At 45.7% G+C, this 24,803-nt stretch overlaps 1 protein-coding gene across 4 annotated transcripts in view; it reads right to left on the bottom strand.

Annotated features, from left to right (window-relative positions):
• Window positions 1-24,803, bottom strand: part of sash1a (SAM and SH3 domain containing 1a) — a 140,809-nt gene that overhangs the window by 11,739 nt on the left and 104,267 nt on the right. For 3 of the 4 annotated variants that reach the window (XM_079290758.1, XM_079290761.1, XM_079290760.1), the window contains exons 3-13: window positions 17,028-17,078; window positions 16,894-16,943; window positions 12,090-12,130; window positions 11,787-11,876; window positions 11,586-11,698; window positions 10,261-10,359; window positions 5,931-6,066; window positions 5,032-5,453; window positions 2,335-2,409; window positions 1,938-2,081; window positions 738-870 (exon numbers count right to left, since the gene is read on the bottom strand). In XM_079290758.1, the coding sequence (XP_079146884.1) occupies window positions 738-870; window positions 1,938-2,081; window positions 2,335-2,409; window positions 5,032-5,453; window positions 5,931-6,066; window positions 10,261-10,359; window positions 11,586-11,698; window positions 11,787-11,876; window positions 12,090-12,130; window positions 16,894-16,943; window positions 17,028-17,078 (1,354 nt within the window). The remainder of the gene's footprint in view (window positions 1-737; window positions 871-1,937; window positions 2,082-2,334; window positions 2,410-5,031; window positions 5,454-5,930; window positions 6,067-10,260; window positions 10,360-11,585; window positions 11,699-11,786; window positions 11,877-12,089; window positions 12,131-16,893; window positions 16,944-17,027; window positions 17,079-24,803) is intronic. The other variant, XM_079290759.1, reaches the window with a different exon arrangement.

The following is a 24,803-nucleotide window of genomic DNA, read 5'->3' as shown; positions in this document are numbered from 1 at the left end:
ACACTTGTATTACAGCTCCTGGGAGAGTTTTAGTATTTGCTGCACATTTATTTCTGTATCTGAGAGAAAGCTGCTGAAACCATGTCAGCATGTGGGAATCTGAGAGGGAGGACATCCCACCTAATCATTACCGCATGTTTGCCTGCGTGTTTGTGTGCATGCCCAATGGGCTCTAAAAACTACGTCGGCCAAGTCTTTAATTCACTCGGAGCTTCTGAGACGATGGAGGGTATTTTATCCACAAACACGTGACGGAAACAACAGGACGAAGTGATCAGAAGTTGGAATTAGAGAAGACGAGCGGAGAAGGTCACTTAAAAACGATGAGATCACTAAACATGAGGCAGCTGGTGGGACTGGGCGTGATCAAGAGAGAGACTTGCTCTGCAGGGCCGGCACGCCGCAAAAATTATAATTGGTATGCATGTAGTGCCAGCAGGTTAAATAATCTCTATGGATTTGAAATATATAGCACAACAGCAAGCAGCACGTCACGGGCACCATCTTGTGTTAAACATTGTTCAAAACAGGCGGCCAATTTCAGCGATATACTAAATAACAAATTGACTGACATACCCTTTAATATTATGCACTAACTCCGCAGAACTACATAACTGTATTACATCCTTAATTATGTGCCAAAAATGTAAATAACATCAAGACAGACAAAGTCTTTTTGGATTTTTTTTTCTTTTTCAAGATGTCCAAAATAAACATAAAACTGCAAACTGTCTCACTCATTGAACTCTGTCCGCTGAGTGAACTACGCAGACTTTCCACCGAGCCGCCGGCCTTGAGCTTCGGCTTCCCCAGAGAGTCGGTGTCGGGCTGAGGGGACTGAGGAGAGCCAGGGGCGCCATCCGGACTGGACTGAAAGACGGAAACAGATTGAGAGTCATAGATATATAGATAGATAGATAGATAGATAGATAGATATAAACTTTATTCATCCCCAGGGGGAAATTGGTTACGAGTTATGAAAGGGTTTTGGCGAGAAAATACAAAGGAAACATTGTGCAATGAAAGCGATTAAAGAATGTGAGATGTAAAAGTGTCATCTCACAAGTGAACCGCCATGATTGACAGCCCGGCGGTTTACACATAAACTGCATCCCTCACCGTCTAATACCCACACGATACATTGACATATACTGTACTGTGTTATACGTATCGCAGTTATCCACTAGGTGGCATTGTGGTCTATAAAATGAGCACGGTTGAGACGTGGACACATGGCAATTCATTTTTCGTTGCTCTTTTCCAACCAACGGCTCAATGACTCATGCCCGGATATGTGGGTCAAAGTGTTGGGACCACCCTGACTGACAGATGTTCGACATGTGCATTAATGACATATTCTGCAGCAGGGCGACATCAAACTGGTGTTGCTGGACAGGCCGCTAATAAAGCCACAGGATGCCCAGAAAAATTAGGCCAGTGCAGAAGAGACGGCCATTATACTCTCTCACACACTTCCAAGTCTTCCATTTCCTGAGAGCTCGCCTTGGGGGAGACTTGCATCACTCCATGAGCTCAGCATGAAGCACACACACACACACACACACTCCGCCCTACAAACTGAGCCCAGGGAGAGCACGGCAGAGAGAAATCCAAAAAGTCTGTGCGTTTTTTTTAGTGCTGCATGTTTATTCGGTAACCAACACAAATATTCCCACCCACTCACAGCCTGTGGACAGTATAATATGTGCACTGCAAAACATCCTCGAAATATATAAATTGCAGAACATGGAAGCTTTAATTTCTTTACAGCTGCACTTGAGTCACTGTCGAGGTTTAAAAGCATTTTGTGGGGCCGTTTATGTGTCATACCTCATTTGCCCTAAAAACAAAGGAAACCTACCGATGTTAAATGCCATCTGAAATTTCTACAAATAAAGCATCGACAAAGTGCATCCATGTGTGTGTTTGTGTCTAACCTGCTCAGATAAGGAGCTGCTGTATTTCTTCGACATGCGTTTCCTCATCGTCTCCTTGACCGACTTCACCTTCTTGCCCAGTGAGATCCGAGAAGTGGTGGGGGATTTGACCACTTCTCTGTATATAGCCTCCGGTTCTTTACTCTGTGATTAGAACAAGGAAAGGCAAAATAAAAAGAAAGGACGGACAGAGAGGAAGGAGATGACAGAGCGAGAGAGATGAGAAAGATGGGGATTAATCAGGGGAGATGGAACAGGAAGAAGACAAAGGGCATAGAGATCACAAAAACAAAAAAGGAGAAAACAGGAGAGAAAATGTGGATTTAGTGTGACAGGAAAGAGTTCACGTTGCCCTCCTGTACAGCCTCTTCGAATTTCACAAGCTGCCAGCACTTACATTGGCCTCCGAGCCCACGTTGACCACATGGAGCGAGCGGTTGGTCAGGTCAAAGCCCCCAAAGCTGCACGTTCTCTGTGGGGGAGCCAAAACACAATCAAATAGAGTCACGTGGAGAAAGGTCACGTTACAGGAACTCTCCCATCCACACCCACTGTGGGGTCAACTCGCAATGATTCATGCTTGACACAACACAGACAGCACTTTGATTCATGTGCATGGGTATATATATATATATATATATATATATATATATATGTATATATATGGGGGCATGATGTCATATGGGACCTGTGGACAGCCAACAGACATGATGTAACACAAACTGTTATATGAGCTCCTCTGTACAATTGCGAGTTACAGCACGGGCCAAGGCAGATGAGCTGTTGTGTTGACCGTGGAGTGCTGCACGCTGCCGGCTCCAACAAGTTGCTCATATTGCTTTAAAGCTTGAATCCCTGGAGAAAATATTAAAATCAAACCTTTCTTGATGCGGCCAAGCTAAAATATATATTGCACTTTTACAAGTGAATTTATATGCATTGCATTTCAGCCCGATGCAAAACATTGTGTGGTTAATTATGAGAACGTAAAACAGGGCTTAGTATGCAAACATGCACAATATATAGGTTGCTTAGAGCCGGGGGGGGGGGATATGTTCTTCTCATCAGAAACATCTTTAGGGAGAGTAAATTGTTTCTGCTGAGAGGACAGGGTGGATATGGAGACTGGTTTTCTTGATTTTAGGGGTCAGCAGCAAGGTAAGGGGTAGACACAAAGGGGAACTGTGACATGAAAGGAGAAAAAAAGATATCCTGGATCTTATCACTGTGCTGGCTTTGACTTTTTCAATCCTCCCTAAGCTCTGCAGTAAGTCACACACAAACACGTAGACAGAGACGTGCACATACGCATCTGCCAAAAAAAAACAAAAAGCCTCGGTTCAAGTGGGGCACTCGATGGCATTTCTCCTTTGCTTCAAAAGCCATTACTTCTAAACTGCTCAACTACACTCCCACAAACGCTGGACGAAGATCCTCCGCGTGAGAGGCCAGTGCGTGCTCAGAACATTGTTTGTTTATTAGATGTCCCACAGCTGCAGCTCCACATCACAACTTCCCAGGAAAAGCACAGTTTGGAGAACAAACATGTTTGAAGAGACGTCCAAAAAGAACTCTGAATGCGATGGCGATGTTCGATGGAATGGACATGCACCCAGAGAGAAAAAAAAAGTCTCAAAGATAATTATAGGAAACCAAAAAAAACGAAAGAAAATAAAAAATATATATATATACATCTGCAACCATAGAGGCACGGGCCAAAAACGAACACGAAAAGCAACAACAGAAAAAAAGTGGATTTTTTTTGGAGTTTTTGGATGACGACTTCCGGTGATTTCACTAGAACACGACAGGATTCAGGTACCCTCAAAGCTGCAGGATAACTCCACTACATTACCACCTAGAGTATGTGTTATGTGTTAACGCAGGTTGTTGTGAACTTGCATTTTACATTCACTGTGGTATGACTTCGTATTAGTTTATACATATGAGCTGCTTTTCTGTTTTTGTTGCTCTACTCAGCCTTTCAAAATCAATTAACGCTGAACTTAATACGGCCGCTTATTGAACTCGTCCCCGAGGCGTCGTGCTGTGCAGTTCTAAAAAGCAAGCTTCAAGATTGCACATCTCTTTTGCCCACAAGGATGTGCCAGTGTTCTTCAGAGATGTGACATTTATTAAAAAAAAAGCACCGATAAAAACCTCTGCTGTAACTTAACCTTTCAAGTGGGCCATTGCACAACCATTTCATATTCTGCTGAGATAAAAAGACTGTTCAAAGCCAAAGGCATTCACTTAAAGGTCATAGGAGATGACGTTCCTCTAAGGGCAGTTAAGTCTGTGATAAATACACCAGCCACTGGGCGTTTTCTAACCATTAGCACAGCTGCAATGCTTTTCAGTGGATTTCCTACACACGCAATAATTAGCGGATAAGTTGAAGTCATTTGACCTGCCGCGTGTCTAGCGTGTGTTTGCTGTATCTTTCCCCCCTTTGACCTCAGAGCTATTCTGCAACTTTGAAGCACCGATTCCTGCTCACACGAGGCGGCCGATTTTAAACCTCATGGTCTGAACTCACAGACTTCTGCTGGATGCGCAACAGCACACGCTTGGTGCAGCGGTCCACACTGGCCGCCCACTTCCTGTCCGCCTCGCGGTCCTCCTCCAACAGACAACGGCGCTCGGCGCGGCTGAGGGTAACCGGGCGGACCAGCTGGGCCCAGTTGAGGTGACCGTACAGGCTCCGCTCTACCACATAGGTGATGTTCAGCTCACTGACTGCCGTTCGGCCTCGCAGCCTGCGAGAGGGGAACACCCAGCCCCCTCCGCCACTTCCAAAACCTTTTGATTTGGCTACGTCACAGCGGGCAGGGGAGGAGGGGGTGACAGACAGAGGGGAGATGGGGGTCTTGGAGTTGCGCGAGCGTTGGTACAGTAGGTGTTTGGTGGAGTAAGCGTAGTTGGGATCAGGTTTCCGGTGCGTCCAGCTGCCATGGTGGCGATTGGCAGGATGGGGTTTGGGGCTGCCTTGTGGACCGTCATCCAGGGAGATCAGGAGGCGGGACTGGGCATGGGGTTTGGGACGGGGTTTAGTGAGGCCATAGTAGGCGTAGAGAGCCTCGTTGTTACTTACCCCATGGGAGATGGAGCTCAGGGCCTTCCGCATCCCGCCGTCGGTTGTGGAGCGTGACAGCTTTCCTTCGTCGTCCAATCCACAGCCATCCAGCTCTGAGAAGGAAGAGCCACTACCTCCCACGACAGAATTGGAGCCTCCCAGGCCCCCAGAGCTAACTGGGGTTCTCTTGGGGGGGCGGATGAGGCCGTGGGTACTGGAGGATTTGTTGAAGGTTTTGACCAGCTTGTGTCCGGACCAGGTGCCCAGACTGCTGGAGGATGGGGAGTTGGTCAGACTGTCTGTGTCTCCATCCAGAGAGAGTTGATCCTGGGTGAGGGAAGGTAGGGAGATCTCCTGGGGCAAAGGGGGCCTCTTTAGGACCCCTGTATACAGAGCTGTGTTGTCCTCACAGATGGGAGGTGACCCCAGATTCAAAAAATCTAGAGAAGAAGACAGAAACCCCAGATAGTTGGTTACTCAAGAGGATTTAGACATCAGATTCTGAGTAGTACCATGACCCATCTGTGGTTTTCCAAACCACAGCTAGCCAGTAACAATTTCAAAACACATTCTTAAAGTCTGAGTATTTGGCAAAACCCATGACAGATGAAAATGTAATACTTTGGCATACAAGAATAATCATTCATGTCCACAACCCTTAGTTGTAAACACATTTTACTGTCACTGAACTTTAACTTAATTTTGGTAAGAACAAAAAGCTAAATGTCGTGTTCAAAACTGATTTTTTTAACATACAATTTCCACAAACAATGTGTGCCTTAAACAGAGACCTTACTTACCTGGAAAATACAACACGTGGCTAATAATTGGCTGATAAACACAAGTTGACAGATTTAAACGATGTTGAACTGTGGGATAATCAAAAGGAACCCATTTTCAGCAAAAGCCTGACGAACCTTCAGAGCCATGTTTCTTGCCCTCCTCCACCTTGATGAGTTTTTTCCTGACCCGGCGTGTGGAGTTAACCAGCTTGTGAAGCCGTTTGAACTTCACAGAGTCCTCCGATTGCTCGTCGTCTGACTGTTCACGAGACTGGTGGGAGAGAGAGAGAAAGAGAGAGGGATGCTATAATAAAAAAGGGACATATAGTCAAGGCAGGAGGTTCTTCTTCAGCGTAACATTTCACAATGGCAGTGAAACAGAAATGCACGGTTTTGTTTTTGTAAAAAGTAGTGAGACAACAAAACAAACGGAAAACATATGTTGACGTTTTGAAGACGCTGTCATAATGCGAAAGACGGACGCATTGTTTAGGGCGGAGTCAAAGTTTGTGAGGTGAGACATGGAGGGTTGGAGGGATGGTGGCGCACCTCATCATGCGAAGTTCATATTAACAGTAAACACAGAAAAACTAAATGCACTGAAATAATGAACCAGACGAAACAGTAATTGAAAGAAAAGAAAATGGTAAAACCGAATGGCAAAGTAAATCAGTGTGACAATAAACGGTTTAATTGGCGTTAGGTTGGCGCTCCACTGACGGCCACTGCATTTAAACCCTCTGCTCAGTGTAGTGGGGATGAAAAGAGACTGAATAATGAAGCCATAAACAGTTTCATCACCCACACAACCCCCGCCCCCCCCCCCCCCCAAACACACACAAACGCACGTTTCCCAAGCTGTGCACGTATGCACATGCGTGTGCGTAGTCTCACAAAGGCCGCTATGTAATGAGGCTGATGAGCCGAGCTCCGGACTAAAGATTGTCTGGCAGGAACTGCCACCATTAAGCTCAAACAACCTAATTTGTTTGTGGTTATTTACCGCTGGTTTCCACGGCAACACCAGCTCTCTTGGCACACGCTGGCAGTTCCACTCTCGGGGTTGACTGCATTGCTTGCAAAAGGGACACACATGCAATGCTTCATATACACAAAGCTAGACCGAGCAGGCCTGCAGGGCTCAGCTCCCCGTCTTATAGAACGCAGTCTCTTCTCCCGCAGCTCTGAAGTCAACAAGGAAGAAACCGCTTTTTCGAACACAGGCCTGGCTCAGAGGCTGCTGACATACAGTAGGAATGATGTTAGTGTGGCTTGGTTGGAGCAAACAGATCCGGCATTGACCACAAATCCTGGATGGCACCAAACCACCTTAGCAACGTCATGATGTTTTGATTCCTGCAGGCATGAGAGCGTTACAACATCGTACACATTGTTGCCAAGCTGGAAAAGGGAACAACGCATTAATCGATGCGGCATCTTGCGAGTCCATTCAACCAAAGCGACCTCCCTTCGCCTCTTTTAAAGGGTGCGTGATCAACTTTTAGGTCTTTTGTCCTATCAGCCCAGCAGAGCAGAACTAGGGTATAGCCATTTATTTGGCCTCTGACAAAACCGCAGAAATAAACTCTGAAGATCCATAACTCCCACTGGCTCAGTTCTCCCTGAAAAACCCTCAACCACACAATTCTGGCTGCAGCGGGGACTCCTTGAACTTTCCGTTTGCTCTGGACAACGCTCGAGTGTATTTGCTTTAGAGAATGTACTGTAATAAGTCTGTGCCAGCGGTGGTAGAAAGACACCAAAGGGTGGATTGGTCCCTCTTAATAACTATTATTGAGAAGTGCTGCACATGTGGTCACTTTGTTTGTTGTATGTGGGGATAACTATGTGCAGGACTACTGCCTTAGTGATGTCATCGTTAACCCCACATGAGTTGTTCTTCACATCCTCACGGTGCACACCAAAATCTTTCTGTCGTCCTGCACCACAAAAACAGGACAATCATAAAAAGGAACAAGCCAAGTGTCCCATAAAACTTACCGCCTCATTAAAAACAGCAATGTCCCGCTTTCTGTGTTAGCGTCCAACCGGTTAGCAAGAGTGGGCTCCCACAGATCCATGATGCGCCAACCACATTCTCTCGCAGGCACAATCCAAAACAATATCTGTGCCCGCGTGCAGATGCTGGCCGACACAGACACAGCCTGTTAGTGGATTTCAGCTCTGAGGAATGAGAGGCTGTTTAGAAGTGCCGTGCCGCACGGCTAGCGAGAGAAAAGGCGTGTTGTGCGTGGAGAACAATCCCAGCATTTGAGCCCCTCTGACCCTGCCTTGGCCCCCACATCGATAATGGCCAGCGCTGGAATGTGGGCTCCGATCGGCGGAGGAAGACCGACCGGGGAAAGACAGCATCAAAGGAAGGCACAGAGCAGCCAAAGATTGTATATTGCAAACATGTCGGCTACAAGCATGAGCTGTACATTAACATGTCTATATGCGCACACAGACATGGGAAACTATTTTAATTTGGGGATGATCTAATTCCATTCTTCAGGGGGAAGAGGGGCCATTGTGTGACACCGAGCGAGGTCCCAGCAGAGCAGCAATATTTCCTGAAGTGGCCAATTTTGGAACTCGGGGCAAAGGGGAACACAGAGCTCCCCTTTTTTCGGGGCCTGGGGGGGGGTAAGAGAAAAGTCTTTATCGTCTGTATTTTTCTCTCCCTTGTTTCCTCTCTGCCTCCAGCTCTTGTATTTATTCACAGCCTTCAGAGCCGAGTTGTGTGTTCCTCTCACAATACCCCTTCAGTAACTCTTCCATCCTCTCCCCTGTCTGTGAAAGCCCCCCCAATCGATCAATCGTCTTCCCACAGGAAGTGAGCGTCAGGCAGCAGAGGGGTAACGTGAGTGTTGACAGGCTGAGAAGATGATCGGCAAACTCGTGCACAATTCACGTCCCTACATCAAACAGCCAGACAGAACTTGAGCTGAGGTTATGTGTGGCATGATGAACCTGTTCTTCATATGGAAGGAAATCATCAATCATCACACAGAAGACGACATCACTAAGGAACCCTGGCGACTAAACTATTTTGCATGATTCCTTATTCATGGTTTACTGATTCAGTTACAGTAAGTAATAGACACGTCGATCGGATTTTATCGGGTTTATGAATGCACACCATAAAATGACTGTGGCGGCTATGAATGTGCTATGAATGTGTAGCACATCTCTCTTTGAAGCATATTCATCCACTTCAAATAAATTGAGATTTAGGGAAAGCATCTTTACCCAGAATCCATAGCAAAGTCTGTGTGAAGGCTGGAGGGTCAACCTTCCATTTACTTTAACAGTAAGAACATGAAATGCACATGCATGTCGCTGCATAAAGGGATTCAAATGTAAATGCAAGAGACTGGTTTTAAGAAAACATCAGTGCTGTTTAGTCAGGAATTAGTAGCACATTTCAAAATAGCACTAATACACATGCACAGGGGAATATCTTCAGAGTACTTGGAAATTCTTTGTTTGGATAAACTCATTTCCAGAAAAGTGTGTCAGTGTGTGAGACTGCTTGTTATTCCCATATGATGGCAGACAGTACAGAACTAATGAGAAGCCGCCGTGACCACTGTGAATGTAAATCAGAGCTCATCTATTTCTAAAAAAGGAAGAAAAAAAAAAAACACATCAACAGACAACGGAGAGAACTGATCGATTTTCAACAGACACTAAAACTGCATTCAGCGTAACCTGACAATCTGAGCTCCAGCTCTGCTGCACAAGGAATACTCAAACGTTTGGAGGCTTTCTCTCCACAGATCACAGCTGACAAAAATCACAGCCAACAAGAGCCGCCGCCGCTGTGGACTCCCCACAATTACAACTGATTGATGGAGACAGACCTGGCCTAAATTTCCAAAAAGACAATTTCCTTGGCACTACAGCAGCAATCTCAACATATTGCAGATATCTCATCGTGACTGCCAATTCATGAGCGCAGCCTCAGAGAACCGAGTTAAGCGATGGCCCAAGACTCGCACAGTGTAACTCCCATTGTGTTAAGACGCACATGACATGGTGGAGAGGATATATGTGCAAAGGCGGATTTGCAGTCTGGCCAAAAAACATGAAAAGCAGAGAGAGAAGGGGAGATAAAGGGACAGGACGGCAAGACACAAGTTGAGTAAAGGTGGTTTATGCAATGGCATATATAACTGTCCAGAATGAAGAATATTTAAAAAGGGAAAATCTAGAGGCAGATTGTTTTTCATTTCTATACATCAAGCTCGGAAAACTTGTTGATTTACAGTCTTCTGAATCTGAATAAACACACACACACACACACACACCCCCATGCACACATGTTGAAATAATGACGGCCGTCCACCTCCACAACCTCCTTGGCTGAAAACTTAAAGGTGAGAGTAGGTAGAGTAGAAGGGGAGAGGTCAGGTTTTGGGGGGGGGGTCAGAGTTGGGATGATGGGGTGGGGTGTACTTACGTTGCAGTTTGAGGACTGGTTTAGATTGGATGCAGATCCGTCAGTCCACTCTGCAGTGTCAGTACTGCTGGACTGTCTGCTGCGCTCATACTCCTTCAGCTACGTGGAGAAGAAGAGTTTAGAGAGGCAGAGGAACAGGGCGGGGCCATCCACTCTCACCCAGCATGCATCTCTCCATCGGCTAACAATTGGTAGGAGTCAACCGACTGCATTCACAGTGCATGTGTACAGACAGACGATAAGTGGTAAATAAATGGTGTGTACTATAAGTTATGTTTTATGAAAAGCATTAATCGATTCTAAAATGTCGAGAGCCTTCTCTTCAGTGTGGTATGGTTGTTTGTCTTAAAGATTCATGCCGGCCTTTCTGAGCAGACATAAATCTGACACCATGAATTCAAAAAGTGAACTGAAAAGTCGATTGAATTGTATTACCGTCGGTTAATAGTCTCCTTCATCCCTAGGCACATACTACCTGTCACTACACTGACAATAATAGAAAACATTATGATGGTGTTGATCAGTGGTATGCTGAACACACTAAATAAAGACACGCAAGCCCAACAAGAAGTTGAATCGACTGTCCACAAAAGGCTGATCATTGATTGGTTTGACGGAGTGTCAATCACTGGAGCGGGAAGCTGGGATCAAGCTACGCGTTGGCCAAAAGAAAATCAAAGTTCTGAGACAAAAAACGGTCAGAAGATAATCAACAAGCTGCTTTGTGGAGAGTCATCCTGTACTCGAATGCTGCCGGGCGGACATGCTACCCATGAGCAAGGCATTACAGAAGGGGAGGTAAAGAAAGAAGAAGGCACGTGAGAAGAACAATAATCACAAATCGATTGAAAAAGAAATGTGAGGAAATGTAAAGGAAAGCCAAGTTATTGTCCACCATGTCCACCGAGAGAGAAAAACCACAATGCACCAGAGCACCCCCCCCCCCCCAACAGATGGAGCTGTTGAGTTACTGTGACCATCAACCTCGCAATTATGAACTGAACAACACACCCACACACACTCCAAGAGCTCACACCCTAAAGTCCCCAGACTCCTGAACATCTGGATACACCACCGGTCTGGAGTTTGTGTGTGTGTGTGTGTGTGTGTGTGTGTAAAGAGGACAATGCAAGGTTAAAATGTGGGGCCTCGTACATGTTAGTAAGAGTGAGTCGTTTTAGTAAGCCGGGAATATGGAGCAGAAGGGAGGGAAGGCTTGAATCCAGGGGGAGGTGAGGGGATCTAGGCACTTCTAAGGGAAGGGGTCGAGTGAGGGGGGGGGGGGGGGGTGTAACGTGAGGCAGGAAGTCAGTGGCGCTTCCTACCCGGGCGAGAGCTTCTTCGACAGTGATCATCTTCTCTTTCACCATCATCATGAGTTGGATCCGCTCTTCATCGCTCATGGTGATCTCACTAGCCACATAGCCTATGTCTTCTCCTGAAGGGGGCAAAGGGAAACAACGAAAAAAGGGTCAAATGTGGAGTAACGTAAATGACGTAGAAAGTAAAAGTAAAGCCACACGAACCTTTGGATGTCTGTCTCATGACTGGTTTGTGCTGAGACTTGCGGAAGTTCTGCCAAAAAGATTTGTTCTTCTTCTTGTTGTCCCATTTACCTAAAAAGGAAGACAAATTCAATACTCAGGTTGTAAATATCTGCATGGGTATAAACCCATCCCTACAATTTATACAAGTACATCTGATCCTCACGCAAATATGTCTGTCTGACTATTATCTTTTTTTTCACTCCAAGGATCAATACATTTGAAGTTTAATCTTAAATATATTAAGACAGCAGAAGACTAACGTAAAAATGAATCTCAATTTACCTCCAGATCCTTCTTCAGAGCTAGATTTGTGCAGGGACAGTCTGTGGGTGAAAGAGTAAAGAAACAAAGATTAGAAAAATGTATCTTCCGTTTTTTTTTTCGTAATCTCAAACCATATGATAAAGTCTCCCGTCTCTGTCAACCACAGTGCTTCAAAACACTGCGACTGTGTTTATGAGTGTTTTGGCAAAGAGGGCTGCAGTTCTGTCTGTTCACCACTTGGGGTCAGTGGTGGCACTTATGTGACAGCAAGGCCAGGCTCCTTAGGCTTGAGAGGGAGAAGGTGGAGGAGAGGGTGTAGAAAATAACACCCCTGTTGCAAAAAGAAGAGGGCCAGATAGAGATGATGGTGCTGCAAAGTGTTTACGAAGCAGTAAAGAGCGAAGGAAGGTCAACAAGATAAAGAAAAAGACAAGGGCAAGCGTGAAAGGGAAAAATCGAGGAAGAGAGGAACAGAAGGCGAGAGAGAGAGTGAGAAACCACAGGGCAGACTCAGCCTGTTTGTATTTCCACAGGAGAGACAGTCACAAGGAAGACAGACAGCATAACAGAAGGAGAGATGGAAAATAACAGAGTCCAACTAAAAAAAGTCAAGATATGTCCATAAACCTTTCTAACTAACAGGGAGAAAATAACTCAGCCCCTTGTGACCACATGAACTGCACTCAGCTTCCAATCAAAAAGTCATGTATGAGCAGCCTCACCCAATGTTCCAGCAATTTCAGCAGCGTGTGAAGCTGTGCCCGACTCTCCCTTGTTCTTGAGGAGACGGGAAAACCACATCAATGGCAATCTATTTCTATATACTTTATATATATATCAAAATAAAAGTGTGTAGTAGAGGGGGGTGAGCTGCAGCGGTTCATGTTCTAAGTAGCTGCTGAAAACGTCACAGAAGAAAAGACTTTGTTTTCAGATTGAGCTAAGTTTGCATGGAGGGAGCGAAGCTTCAGGGCGGATCGTGTCTGAGAATAACGCCCTACAGGTGTGTGTGTGTGTGTGTGTGTGTGAGAGACAGTGACAGCACGCTGTAAGCTTTTCCGGTCTTTCAATTGAAAGGGATTAAATCATTGGGGGGGGGGGGGGAAAGGACAGATAAGAACGACACATTTGTCCAGTTGAGACCCTCAGAGACCTGTTCAGTAAATCTCTCTACTGAAGGCATAGCTGTCTCACTGTCTTACACCATCACACAGCCACACACCCTGTACGAGTGGAGCCCAGTGCACACGGGCACACAGCTGCTGAGCCGTGCAGAGAGACGGGCGGCTGCCAGTGAAGCAATGTGAAAGTGTGTGACAGGATCACAACAGGTCACTTCCCTCTCTAGTGGCTGCTTGCGTGTGTGTGTGTGTGTGTGTGTGTGTGTGTGTGTGTTCATATGTTTGTTCAGACATGGCAGCCCTCTCTTGGTGCAATGGGAAATCTTCACGTGGCTTAAAGCCCGGCTGCTATGGCAACATAATGAGATGCTAATTGAATGGAGGCCTGTACGGTTTGCCCCACTGTTCATCCCCCTCTCAGATAGGCTAGGGCCAAAGCTAATGCTAATAGAACTCACTCAATAGAGGCTTTTCTGTGGCAGCGATGCCCCCGCCCTCCTCCACGGTCTATAAATTAACCTCCTGTGCAGCGCACACATGCATGCACATACACACTTCCATGCGCTCACGAGCCTGAATGTCTTTCAAAGAGGGTGTCAGTCCAGGCATTGTGTGGCAGGGCAACTTAATTGGTTTAACTTTAAATCTTTGTTATGCCTTTTTTTATTTCAATTCCTTTCTTTGCATCGACGAGGGGACCTTTAACTGCTTTATTATCGCATTCGCATAAGAAGCCAACTTTCTATTTCCTGCATAATGTTCTGTACAGTATCTAAACTTTGGCTGAACCGATGGAGGACGGTTGAAAGTGTATCTCCGTGATACCGCTTATGCCTTTGGGGCCATGGGTGAATGTCATGTTTGGTCAGTGAACGTGATGTGATGCGCATTGACCCCATGGAAATGGTCGCGTGAGTGTTAAAGCATGAGACGCGTTAGAAACATACAGTGAATATGTAGTAGTTGCACCAGCATAAAAGACACCATATCAACATCAGCGGGGAAGAAAAGGATGACTGAGTAAGTGATGGTGCGTAGGCAGCCATCATATGATGCAGAATGAATCACAGGTTGAGCATCCTGTGTGACTGAGCTGCTGTACAGGGAAGTTGATAAACCAGCACAAAGCCAGGGTTGGACACACAGCTGTGTGAACTCAGCGTAAATCACAGCACTGCCCACATGTACGTGTGACTGTGTGACTACAGGGCTGGCCACCTGGAGCAAAGATGATCTCCGGTGTTCTGGTAGAGACAATGAACGGCAGCGACCCTGTGCGACGGTGGCGGGGTCCACAGGAAAAACAGAGGGGTGAACTCTGCGGGGGTCATGGAAAGGGCGGAGGTCAAATGGAAGGGGGAAGACAGAGCATCATATGGAAGGGAAATAGAAAAATGATACCGAAAACCACACACGAGATGCACGTTTTTGGTGCTCGTGCATTTATTTCCCTGCCTCCTGTCTTATGTGCTTCACTCTCAAGAAGCAAAAAAACAGTTCCATGAGGGCTGCAACACAAGTGGGAAATGCGCCGACAAAGCACTTTAGTTTTCCAACATGGCACCGTTGCTCTAAACGGAGTCTTCACATGGCACAGCTTACATTTCCATCTGATTATTAGTTGCATAAGCTGGGCTTTCAGTAGCCTGTTAGAGCAAACAATCAGCATGCGTCCGTGCACATGTATGCTTTCATCAAGCTCCATTTACCGCTGCTGTTAACTTCTCTGATAAGCTTGCTGACCCTTCTCTGCAACAATACCCTCCAATCAATCACCTCTCAAAACAGGAAGTTCCCAGCTTGAACCCTTCAGCCTCCTGAGGGCGCTCTGTCATCGGCACTTCCATACCAGGCATTATGGGTGCAGTACCCACCTCCTGCCAACAAAGTGACAAGGAGACACACAGACAGAGGCACAGCCCAAGATGAAGTCTGGGTAATCTCCTCTAGGTGCTATTGTCCTGCCGCGAGGCGACGATGGGGGTATCCGTGTCAGTGCGTGTGAGGCTGTGATGAATGTGTGGTGAGGAATTGTCTATCACTCTACCTGAAACCTATTCACCACAGCGGAAAAGTGCACAATAGGCAATGCAAGAGGGAACAGAGCTGGGGTGAGTCAGAGGAGGAGAGCAGGCAGAGGGATAGATTATGGAATACATTTCTGAGACTTTAGACGGGGGACTGCCCTCGAGCATAACAACGAGATTAATTGAAGACTGAAGTTGAGACACGGTCGGAATCTTTACGAGAAAGGGGATGTGAGGCACAGAGGACAGAAATAAAGCAGACGGACAGGAAGAAGTTCGGGGCTCTTTCTGGGACTCTCTCGAACAGCAAAGCGACGTCATGCGAAAGTTGGCATCTGGTTCCCATCATCCTCAGCATTTGTCTGTTCAACATACACAGCCATGGGAGAAGAGATCATGTCTGTGGTATGCACTTCCTCTGCCGCACGTGGTCGTCACGTGAACATGACAATTCCACTGGGGGGGGGGGGGGGGGTCACACAGAGGTGATGGCCACAAACAAAGACCAAACAATGGAGATAAAATAAATAATTGCTGAGTCACACTAAGATATGTTTAACCTTTGGCCCTGGCAAACCTGGCGTGGGGGTTTGACTGGGGTTCCATATTCATGCACTAATCTATCCGTCCACTCGTCTCCCCTTACACTCTTCTTTAAATGCAATGAGGATGTTTCTGGTCACCACCAATGCGCAATTTATTCTGTATTGAAATCTCCATTGGTCATCTTGTTGTGAAGAACATTTAAATATATTCTTGACCTCAGCTCTGGTTGAACGGAGATCAAACAAACCCAATGTCTTTAGATGTGTGTGTGTGTGTGTGTGTGACTGTAGGGAATTTAACACCGTTTGACAGCGGAGCATTTAGAGAGCTAATTTGTGGACAAACTTGGAGGAACCAGTGAGAAGGAGCCCCACCCACACCCAGTTCCATCCTGTTCTTTCGTTCACACTCCTTTTGCTGTAATCATTTGGCCATCGCCCTCCCCTTTCCCCCTGCTGGACACAAAGGCAGGAAGGAAGCATGGACGGCCAGAGAACAGAGAATGGCTACTAGACAGAGCAGGTCAGCCGGAGCAAGCAGTCAGTGGTTTTCCTTTAACCGTAGCAGAGATGTGACCAAGGGAGCTTGGGGGACCGACTACGGGTCAAATATGTGATGTCGAGGGTTGATTTCCTTTATACTCACCTAAAATCTGGCATCTTCATATTAATTAGATGATGTTTTATCCGATCGGGATTGATTTAATCAATTTATTCAAGCATTTAAAAATTTGGGAAGACACAACCCAGGTTAGCAGTAGCTGAACAACCGCTCGCTAACACACCGCCACACTCGACCCGAGGCGCTGACCCGTACTCCCCCGCGGGCAAGGCCAGAGACCTTCTGTCCGAGCTGTCTCGTGAGAGATCTATGGAGATCCGATGGAGGTGCGTGCATTTCCACTTGGCTCTCCATCTTTAGCTGCGGCCGTGCAGAAAGGCTAAGTGTGATCCGTGATTACGTGTGCAGGGCATGTACGGTTTGATGCAATCCAGACACAGCCTGCCTGCTGTGCTGCACAGTGTTTTGACATGCAACAGACACACAGTTCAATCAAAGCGTGTTTCATGGTTCCACACTTGCTCCGGTCACATGTGAAAGAGATTGAATCGGGAAAAAAAAACGTACTTTCTGTCCGTTTCTGGAGTGGACACCTCACTGCTGAAGCCTAATGATTCCTGAGGACAGACAGACGGAGACAGGTGTCAGATTGACTTTTCAGCCAAAGATTGCGTGAAAGTGCACATAGTGTCTCTGCCTACCTGGATCTCAGAACGGAGCTGCAGGGATGTGCTGCTTGGATCTTGTTTCTCCTGAAAAAATAGCAAGAGAGAGCGAGAGAGAGAGGGGGGGGGGGGGGGGGGGGACAGAAGATCAAATGTCAGTGTCAAAGGATAATCACTTAATAACATATGAACTGTGAGCACTGAGAAGACTAGAAAGAAGGAAAAAAGATCTGCATTAGGAGAAGAAAGGTTAGTCGACTCGAGAAACAGTGGATGGCATGTTTAACAATGCCCTCATGTGGGAAGGACGGTTTTTGGTCAGACACACCTGCACGTCAGGGAAAACAAACACGTGCGCGCACACACACACACACACACACACACACACACACACCACCAACAACAACCCTCCCATTGACGGCTCAACAAGTCAAGTCTAGCCTTCGGTAAACCTGCAGTACTTGTTCTGATTGTTGGTGAATACCGCCGGGCGGTGGTGTAGTCTCGGCAAGTCTTGGCTTTCCTCGCGGAACGAGATATCACAAAAGCAGCTACGTTAACTGGCGACATGAATTCCACAGTGCGATTACAATGACGCTAGTGGGCACCTCCCTCCGCACAAGATATCACCTGCTGGGTTTCCTTACATTTTTAGAAGACAAATATAGTATACAATATTCACTTAGTCTCATATTGGAGAAAGTGAAATGGCAGCAAAAGCAATGTCCTGTACTCAAAGAGCGGAAAATAACATTTCAAACCTCTCTTTCCTTATAAACTGTTGCTGAGCTTCTCTAGCCCATAATGTCTGTTCAGGCTGTTTTCACTGTTACACAAGGCTGGTGCTTGTATATGTCAAAAGCAGGTGTCCTCATCCTAGCAAATCCAGATACAGATGTCAGACGCAGAGGCTGCACCATCAGAACAGGTCTGTAACTTCAATCTGAACCCGCTGCATGTGATTACTTAAAGCCTATGAAGGGCCTTGAGGGATTGGTCAAGTGCAAAGCTTCTTGGTTGTGTTCTTGTGTGCTTTTGAACTCTCATGAAAGAGAATACCCAACTCCCTGTACTCGCACTCGGCCGATGCTACTACGCTGCTCTTGAAGTGTGGATTATTAAACCCCACAGGAACAGATGGGGGTCGAACTTTGCTTAAGGGTGGTGACCAGATTTTCAAAATGTGGACCGGGGATTCAAAGGGCCTGCATCTCTTGCCCTTTGGGGTTATCATCATGTCAACATTGTTCATTTTTAGTGGACATTTTCTTGCTCGTTGCATAACGACAAATATGTGGCTTTACTCTCAATGTGCCTTTAATCCTCCTGGCAGGAGCTGTGAGGGTAGCCCGTATTACTTGCTCAATGCTGAGATCATATAATGAGGCAAAATGGGAGAATGGAAAAATATTTGTGAAAATAATAATGCATACATGTGGCAGGCGTGACAATATTAAGCAGACTATAAATGGCGTGGGAATGAGTTTACAGAGGAGATTAGTCAACAAGATTATTTCGTATAAAGTTCTATAATGGACAGTTCTTTGCGATGACTTCGAAGCTTTCATTTATTTTGGGCCATTTTTTGAGGAAGTGTCTACGCCACGATATTGCTGAAATTCATCAGATCCCAAGGTGAAGCGAAAACACAACCAAAGACAAGTTCCTGTTTCTACTTTCGATTTCTATTTCTGTACATAATCTGCCAATGTTGCTAAACTTGAAAATCAACACAAAATGTCCCCTGGTAAACACATAACCGTCTCCTAAAGGTATGTTGTTATTCGTCAAGGCTGAAGACTACTGGAATACGTGCCAATGCATCCTGTCATATCAGCTTACAGTCAAGGCTCTGGGGAATTTCCTCATATTGTACGCAACAATAGGAGTTTAAATACTCGTCATTCAGCTTGGCAGGCAAAGCGGCATTTCAAGTAGTTATCTTACCAGAGGATCACTATGAACAGATGAAAGTGTTGACGTCAACCAAATAGGTTACGTCAGTAGAAGCAAGCCTAGAAAAGAAAAGACTAATTGAATATGGAGTCATCCAAATGGAGAGCAGGGATAGGAAATGAGTCGTTTCTGAGAAATACGCACCATTCTCTATCTCCACACCCAGGTATTAGATTGTAGGATAACAGTCACAGGAGGCTGAATCTACACTTGGTCTGTCGTACCTCCTAATCAGAGTGAACTTCAGTTTAACCTTCTCTGACTGGGCTTTGAGCAAGGGGGCACAATCCTTCCACACCCTCAACCTCCAAGCATGAGTAACAGCTGAAAAGCACTTGAAGTGACATAACTTCCGTTTAAAGCTCTTTAAGAGCCTGTGGCCTGCAGGTCATAAGAGCAGGAGACCTGAAGTGCTGAGGTGGCTAAAACCCTCAAAATGAGCCTGAAACCTACACTTATCCCCGACAGTAATCAACTGAAGGCAGACAGTCAAGATGTTAGCGAGACAGTCTGGCTGGCTTAACTTTCGCGCTACAAGTCTTTTTTGCCTTGTTTATCTATTTGTCTGTTACAGCGATCGAGCAGACAGAGACCTGGCTCCGGACGTTTCTTTGGAAAGTAAATCAAGTAGTGTCGGGAAAAGCTCTGAAACAATTCCCCCGGGAGTACGGTGAGTCCCGTAAGTCAGAGAGCAGGTACCTGTCTAAGGCCATAAAAAACAGACTCACAGAGTTTTGTCTCATTGCATTGCAGCATCGGGGAAATCTGGGACGATGATGCTGTTTTGTTTTTTTTCTTACAGAGGGAGAGCTTATGTTAGGCAAAGAAAGAACACATACATCCCTTAAACAAGCACAGCTTTGGCAGCCAACTCTGATCAAACAACTGCATGGTGCAGAATAATGTGGGTGTACTCAGAGGAACCCACATAAAGAAGGAACAAGGTGTGTGCTCACATGCACGCGCAGTCACAAATGATTTCACAAAAAGGTAGCGGCGGTTTGCTTTTGCCATCAGATCCTCTCTGATGGCTCCTCCGGGCTGCAGTGACAGAAAAAGATATGCCCGTCTCACCGATGGATAACTATAGGCACCATGTCCACTGGTTGCAAGGATTATTTTAAAAACTCACTGCCTCGCAAACACACCACACACAAAGAAAATACACGGCCAGACACAGAGCCTGACAAAGCCACATGCATGCCACCACAGACATAAACCTACACAGACACCCAAACCAAAGAGCACCTACACACTCTCAACTCGCCTCCACTTCCACAGACAGAGACACAAAGCAGCTCTCTGTTCCTCCTGCTACTCCTCAGCTTCCCTTTACTCCTTGTCTGTGCGTGCCATCTCTGACATGGAAGGAGTGGGTGAGATGGTGAAAAGGCTGAGGAGAAGATCTGGGAAAAAACAACAACAACTACTACATCCCATTTGCCTTTAACTGCAGATTTGTGAGATGATTTTGTCACAGAACGTGGCGAGCAACCAGTGCGTTGCTAACGAAGAAGCAAAAGAGAACGGTGAAAAAGTTGCCAGCGTAACGGAGACAGATTCTGAAAGAGAATATCAAATTGATGCAGTATCTGTGTGCAAAACTTACATCTGAGAACACGCTCCCAGAGGGAGCATGCTATCCTTCACTTGAACTTACCAGCATCAGCCTGAGACACTGACCTACTTACCGTGAATTGACACCATCCGTGTGAATGTGTTTTCCCCCAAAGATGGCCACGGGGTTGTTTTGCACAATTCACTGTGTGTGTGTGTGTGTGTGTACATGCAAGTGTGATGTGAATGCAAGACCCTGATTGCTTAAGCATGACTGAATTGAGTTAAAAAAAATAGAGCGAGAAAGCAGTAAGGGAGCGTACGAGTGAGGAGCTCCGGCTAATGAGGATCACTATGTCTGCAGACAGGGGATCTAGCGTTTCCATCATTAACCCTGACACTACAGTTAAACACTGCTCTGCCACAGCAGCACCATACCCCCGTTAATGAGAGGGAGAGCATAGAAATACAGATGAGCGTTAAATAGCAGCCCTTTAGTTCAAACAGGACGGCAAAGCCCACCACAGGCACGAGCTCCCACAGTGGAGTCGCTGCCAACCTCAGAGGCAAAACTAGCGGATATGTGGCAAAACTAGAGGGACCAGGTGGCATAGTTGAGGTATGCCAACTGGCATGGTTGGGTAAATCTGAGTGGGCGAGAATGAGGTGCCTAGGTAGAAGGACAGGCACCAACTGGAAAGGCCGGCGCCAGACCCAAAAACACGTTAGCCGTGGGACCAGTACGGCACAATGAAAGCCTGAGGAACCGGCTCAATCGGGAGATATCACAGGAAGATCTACACACACTCATTCCCGACCTCAGTATATGCCACATCTGAGCTGCCGCACACTCTGTGACACCTCTATCGGCTTCCTTTCCATGAGGATCGAGAGTGTATCTCGATGCATCTACAGTGAGGAGCATTCCTAAGCCAAGAGGATCATCATTGCTTTGCTATTTCAAGACAAATACCGGAGTTATTACAAATTCCGACGACAGTCTCATGATCCCAATGCTGAAATCGTAGAATGAATTTCAAATATACCACTTGCTTTCCACGAGGGTTATGGCAATAACGAAGCTCGGCCAGCATCGTTTGAAAGTAATCTTACAGCAACAAAGGCAGCTGTTGAGTTGCGGCGTTTCTAAGCAAAAGCCTGAAGGTAGAAAGGACAAATAAGCAGCAGAATCTGCGACAGTTTGTCTTTCTTCCGCAAGGTAGTTTTAACACAGCGGAACTGACCCACTTTGACAACTGAACTTCACACAGGCCTCATGGCAAAACAAAACAAGTCAGTATGTAAGTCTTGACCCCCATCTGTCAAACTACTCAGCTAGAAAACCCATTACAGAGCGATCCTGAGGCAAGCAGATCAATCTGACACCAGCTGAGGCGTTGTGTTGAAATTAAAAAAGGTCAACAGTGAGGATTTTAAAACCAAAGCATCAAAGGGTTTAATCTTCAAGGCCTGCTTGTTTATCCACCACTTTATAATTACTCTCAAGGATTATTACCACAGACAGTGTTGCAATTTCTCATTATGGTTTAGGGCATGTAGAAATGTGTTAAAAGGTTTGCCCCTCAACCACAAATTTCCAAATGATCCATCTTGATTCATACTTGGTGTACATCACCTGCTGTGGTTTGAGAGATATGCTAACATCTAGTTTGATGTTTTCCGCCGTCGGGTATACACGGTGATCCACTCGAAGGACTAGTCTCCACACTTCTACCTTAGCTCCTATATGTCCGTGTGTTGGCATGTTTTCACCATAAGTAGCAAACAGTGTTGAAGAGAATAAAGCAAGATCAGAGTAACAGACAACAAGGAAAAACTATCTGATAAAAAGCATTCGTCTTCATAGATTTATTTATTGATTAAAAAAAATAAATAAGTATTGACCCGCATGTCCTGATTTTTTAGATACCATTTTTGACTAACACGTTAACCACAGGCAGGAGAAAATAAAATGGTGCTTTAGGGTGAAAAAAAAGGCAACAACAAAATAACACATCCCGAACACATCGTTAAAAGACCAAGAGCTTATCTTGAAGAAGAAGCACTCCTACAAAACTTTGAAGACTTGAAAAGCACAAAGCACACAGCAGAAATTTGTCATGGAAATGAAATGCAAGGGAACACTGATTTAGGTGGAAGAGACAAAAACAATATACTACTATACTTATTACTTCAACAGCAAATACACTAGCAATTACCCAAAATAGGTGTGTTTAAAGGATTGATCTGAAATGTATAGCTGTCTGCAGTGTATGTTGATAAGATCAATTGCATCTATGTAAATTACCTTCCGTTTGTGGTTCCGGTCAAATATTGCAGATATAACAAATGCAAAACGATATAAAAATAACATTAAGTCAGCTCTAAATGTCGTTGAAATCTTTACTTTTGCCCTGATTTTTCACTTGCAGCAACAAATTCTGTAAAGAGTCGCTGAACTCTTTTGCTCCCTTTCAATACTTCCTCTTCCACCAGTGAGCCTTGTGCATCACCAACTCCGCATGCCAGTGAGAGCCATCGAAACGCTCATTGTCTATAGGAGCACTGGGGAAACTGTGCATGGTAGCGCTAATCCATAGGTCCCATACCCAAAGGGCGATGTTTATTCAACCCCTTGTGTCCCTGCTACTCAAAGAACTAACATGAAGATGCAGTGAAACAAACCAGCAGGAACCAGGTTGAAGTGGGCACGTCGGTAGTTATCTCTGAGAGAGCCTCTCTCATCAGCTCCTAAAAAGCGTTTTACCACAACAGACAGCCACCACTTTGTTAATTCAGGGGCCCCTCAAGAGCTGGCCGACACATTGTGCAAAACAAACACAAATATTAAGCTCCCCACATTTTTGTAGAAATGTTAGTGTTGCAAGAACATTTCTCCAGAATGGCACAAAACAAACACCAAACAGAAACCAAAGAAAAAGACAACTACAAGACTCAACTTGAAAATGTTTTGGAGAACAGAAACAGTCAATCAGAGGGCTTCTTCTTTCACTGTGTTGTCACCATGCTGACCACAGTCGAACTGTAGACACTGGGGCTTTCTTCAGGGAATTTTATAAAAGCAAACTGCCAAAAACGTTTTCACCAGACAAAGTTAACATATGGAGATTTTGAATTAGACATTCATCATACTTTAACCTTATAGGCTTCACTCTCATGGCACCAGGCTTGCCCTTGCCTAGCACTCCCTTTATCTTGACTTCTGCCCCCTTTGGTAGTCTGAGGCCCTGTTCAGACCTGGCATCAACATGTGTTGATCCAATCACAAGTGGACAGTTCTGCCTTGGCATTAGAATAGCCCTCCAGTGACCACTTGTGACCATTTCTCCGCTTCATATGCAAACACAAGGCAATACGGCAGTCTTACAATAAAATACAAAACACAAGATTCACTCTTACTGGTTTCATAAGAGAACTCAGCGTCAGTTGAGTGTGAAGACCAGGAGAGGTCAAACCTTCTTGGTCGCAAAAAGTTACTTTGGAAGAGATGCGAGATGATTAGAGGTCCCACGTCAAAAAAAGAACTGACCTATTAATTTGGAGTGGAAAAAAAAGCAAGACAATGACTGGAGAGGGTGTGGGAGATGATTGAGTCACCCATCATCCTGTACCCTTTACGAGTGACAAGTCTTTCCCCAAAGGGCAAGTCCCTGAGGAGTGCAACTTGCCAAATGTCTCCCCATTAACGTGGCTGTTGGACATTGCGACCTTCTTTAACTGTCTGCTATTGGTCCTTAGGGAGGCGGCTGTATGACGTTTGCTTGCAGCCACTGATTTCTGGACATACTTCACAAGATACAAGAGTTATGGGGCGACCGTGGCTCCCTGGGTTAAGAGGTTTGTCTGGGAACCGGAAGGTCAACAGTTCGATCCCCGACTGGGACGTGTCGAAGTGTACCTGAGCAATACACTGAACCCTCGGCTCCCCGGGCGCCGATCAATGGCAGCCCACTGCTCCCTATATACAGGGATGGGTCAAATGCAGTAGTCAAATTTTGTGTATGTGTATATGACAATAAAACTGGTTTCTTCTTCTTATTTGCTACTCTCTTTCTGACTGGGTGTCCATTCTGTGGCGCTTTCTCCTCACTTCATCTTTGTCTCGCATGCTCTGCTTTTCTTCCTTATCCATCTCCTCTTGCGTTTTCACAAAGTATTTTATTTTTGTATTTGAGTTTCACAGGTACTGCACCACAGCCTTTCAGTCTATGAAGGTATCTAGCCCAGTGCAAAAATATTGCCTGAGAGGAAGTAGTTTAGCTCAATCTACTCTTACCC

The sequence above is a fragment of the Melanostigma gelatinosum genome (assembly GCF_949748355.1).
Source record: "Melanostigma gelatinosum genome assembly, chromosome: 19".
Taxonomy (NCBI): domain Eukaryota; kingdom Metazoa; phylum Chordata; class Actinopteri; order Perciformes; family Zoarcidae; genus Melanostigma; species Melanostigma gelatinosum.
The sequence above is the reverse complement of the archived record's forward strand: the minus strand, read 5'-3'. Positions and strand labels throughout refer to the sequence as shown.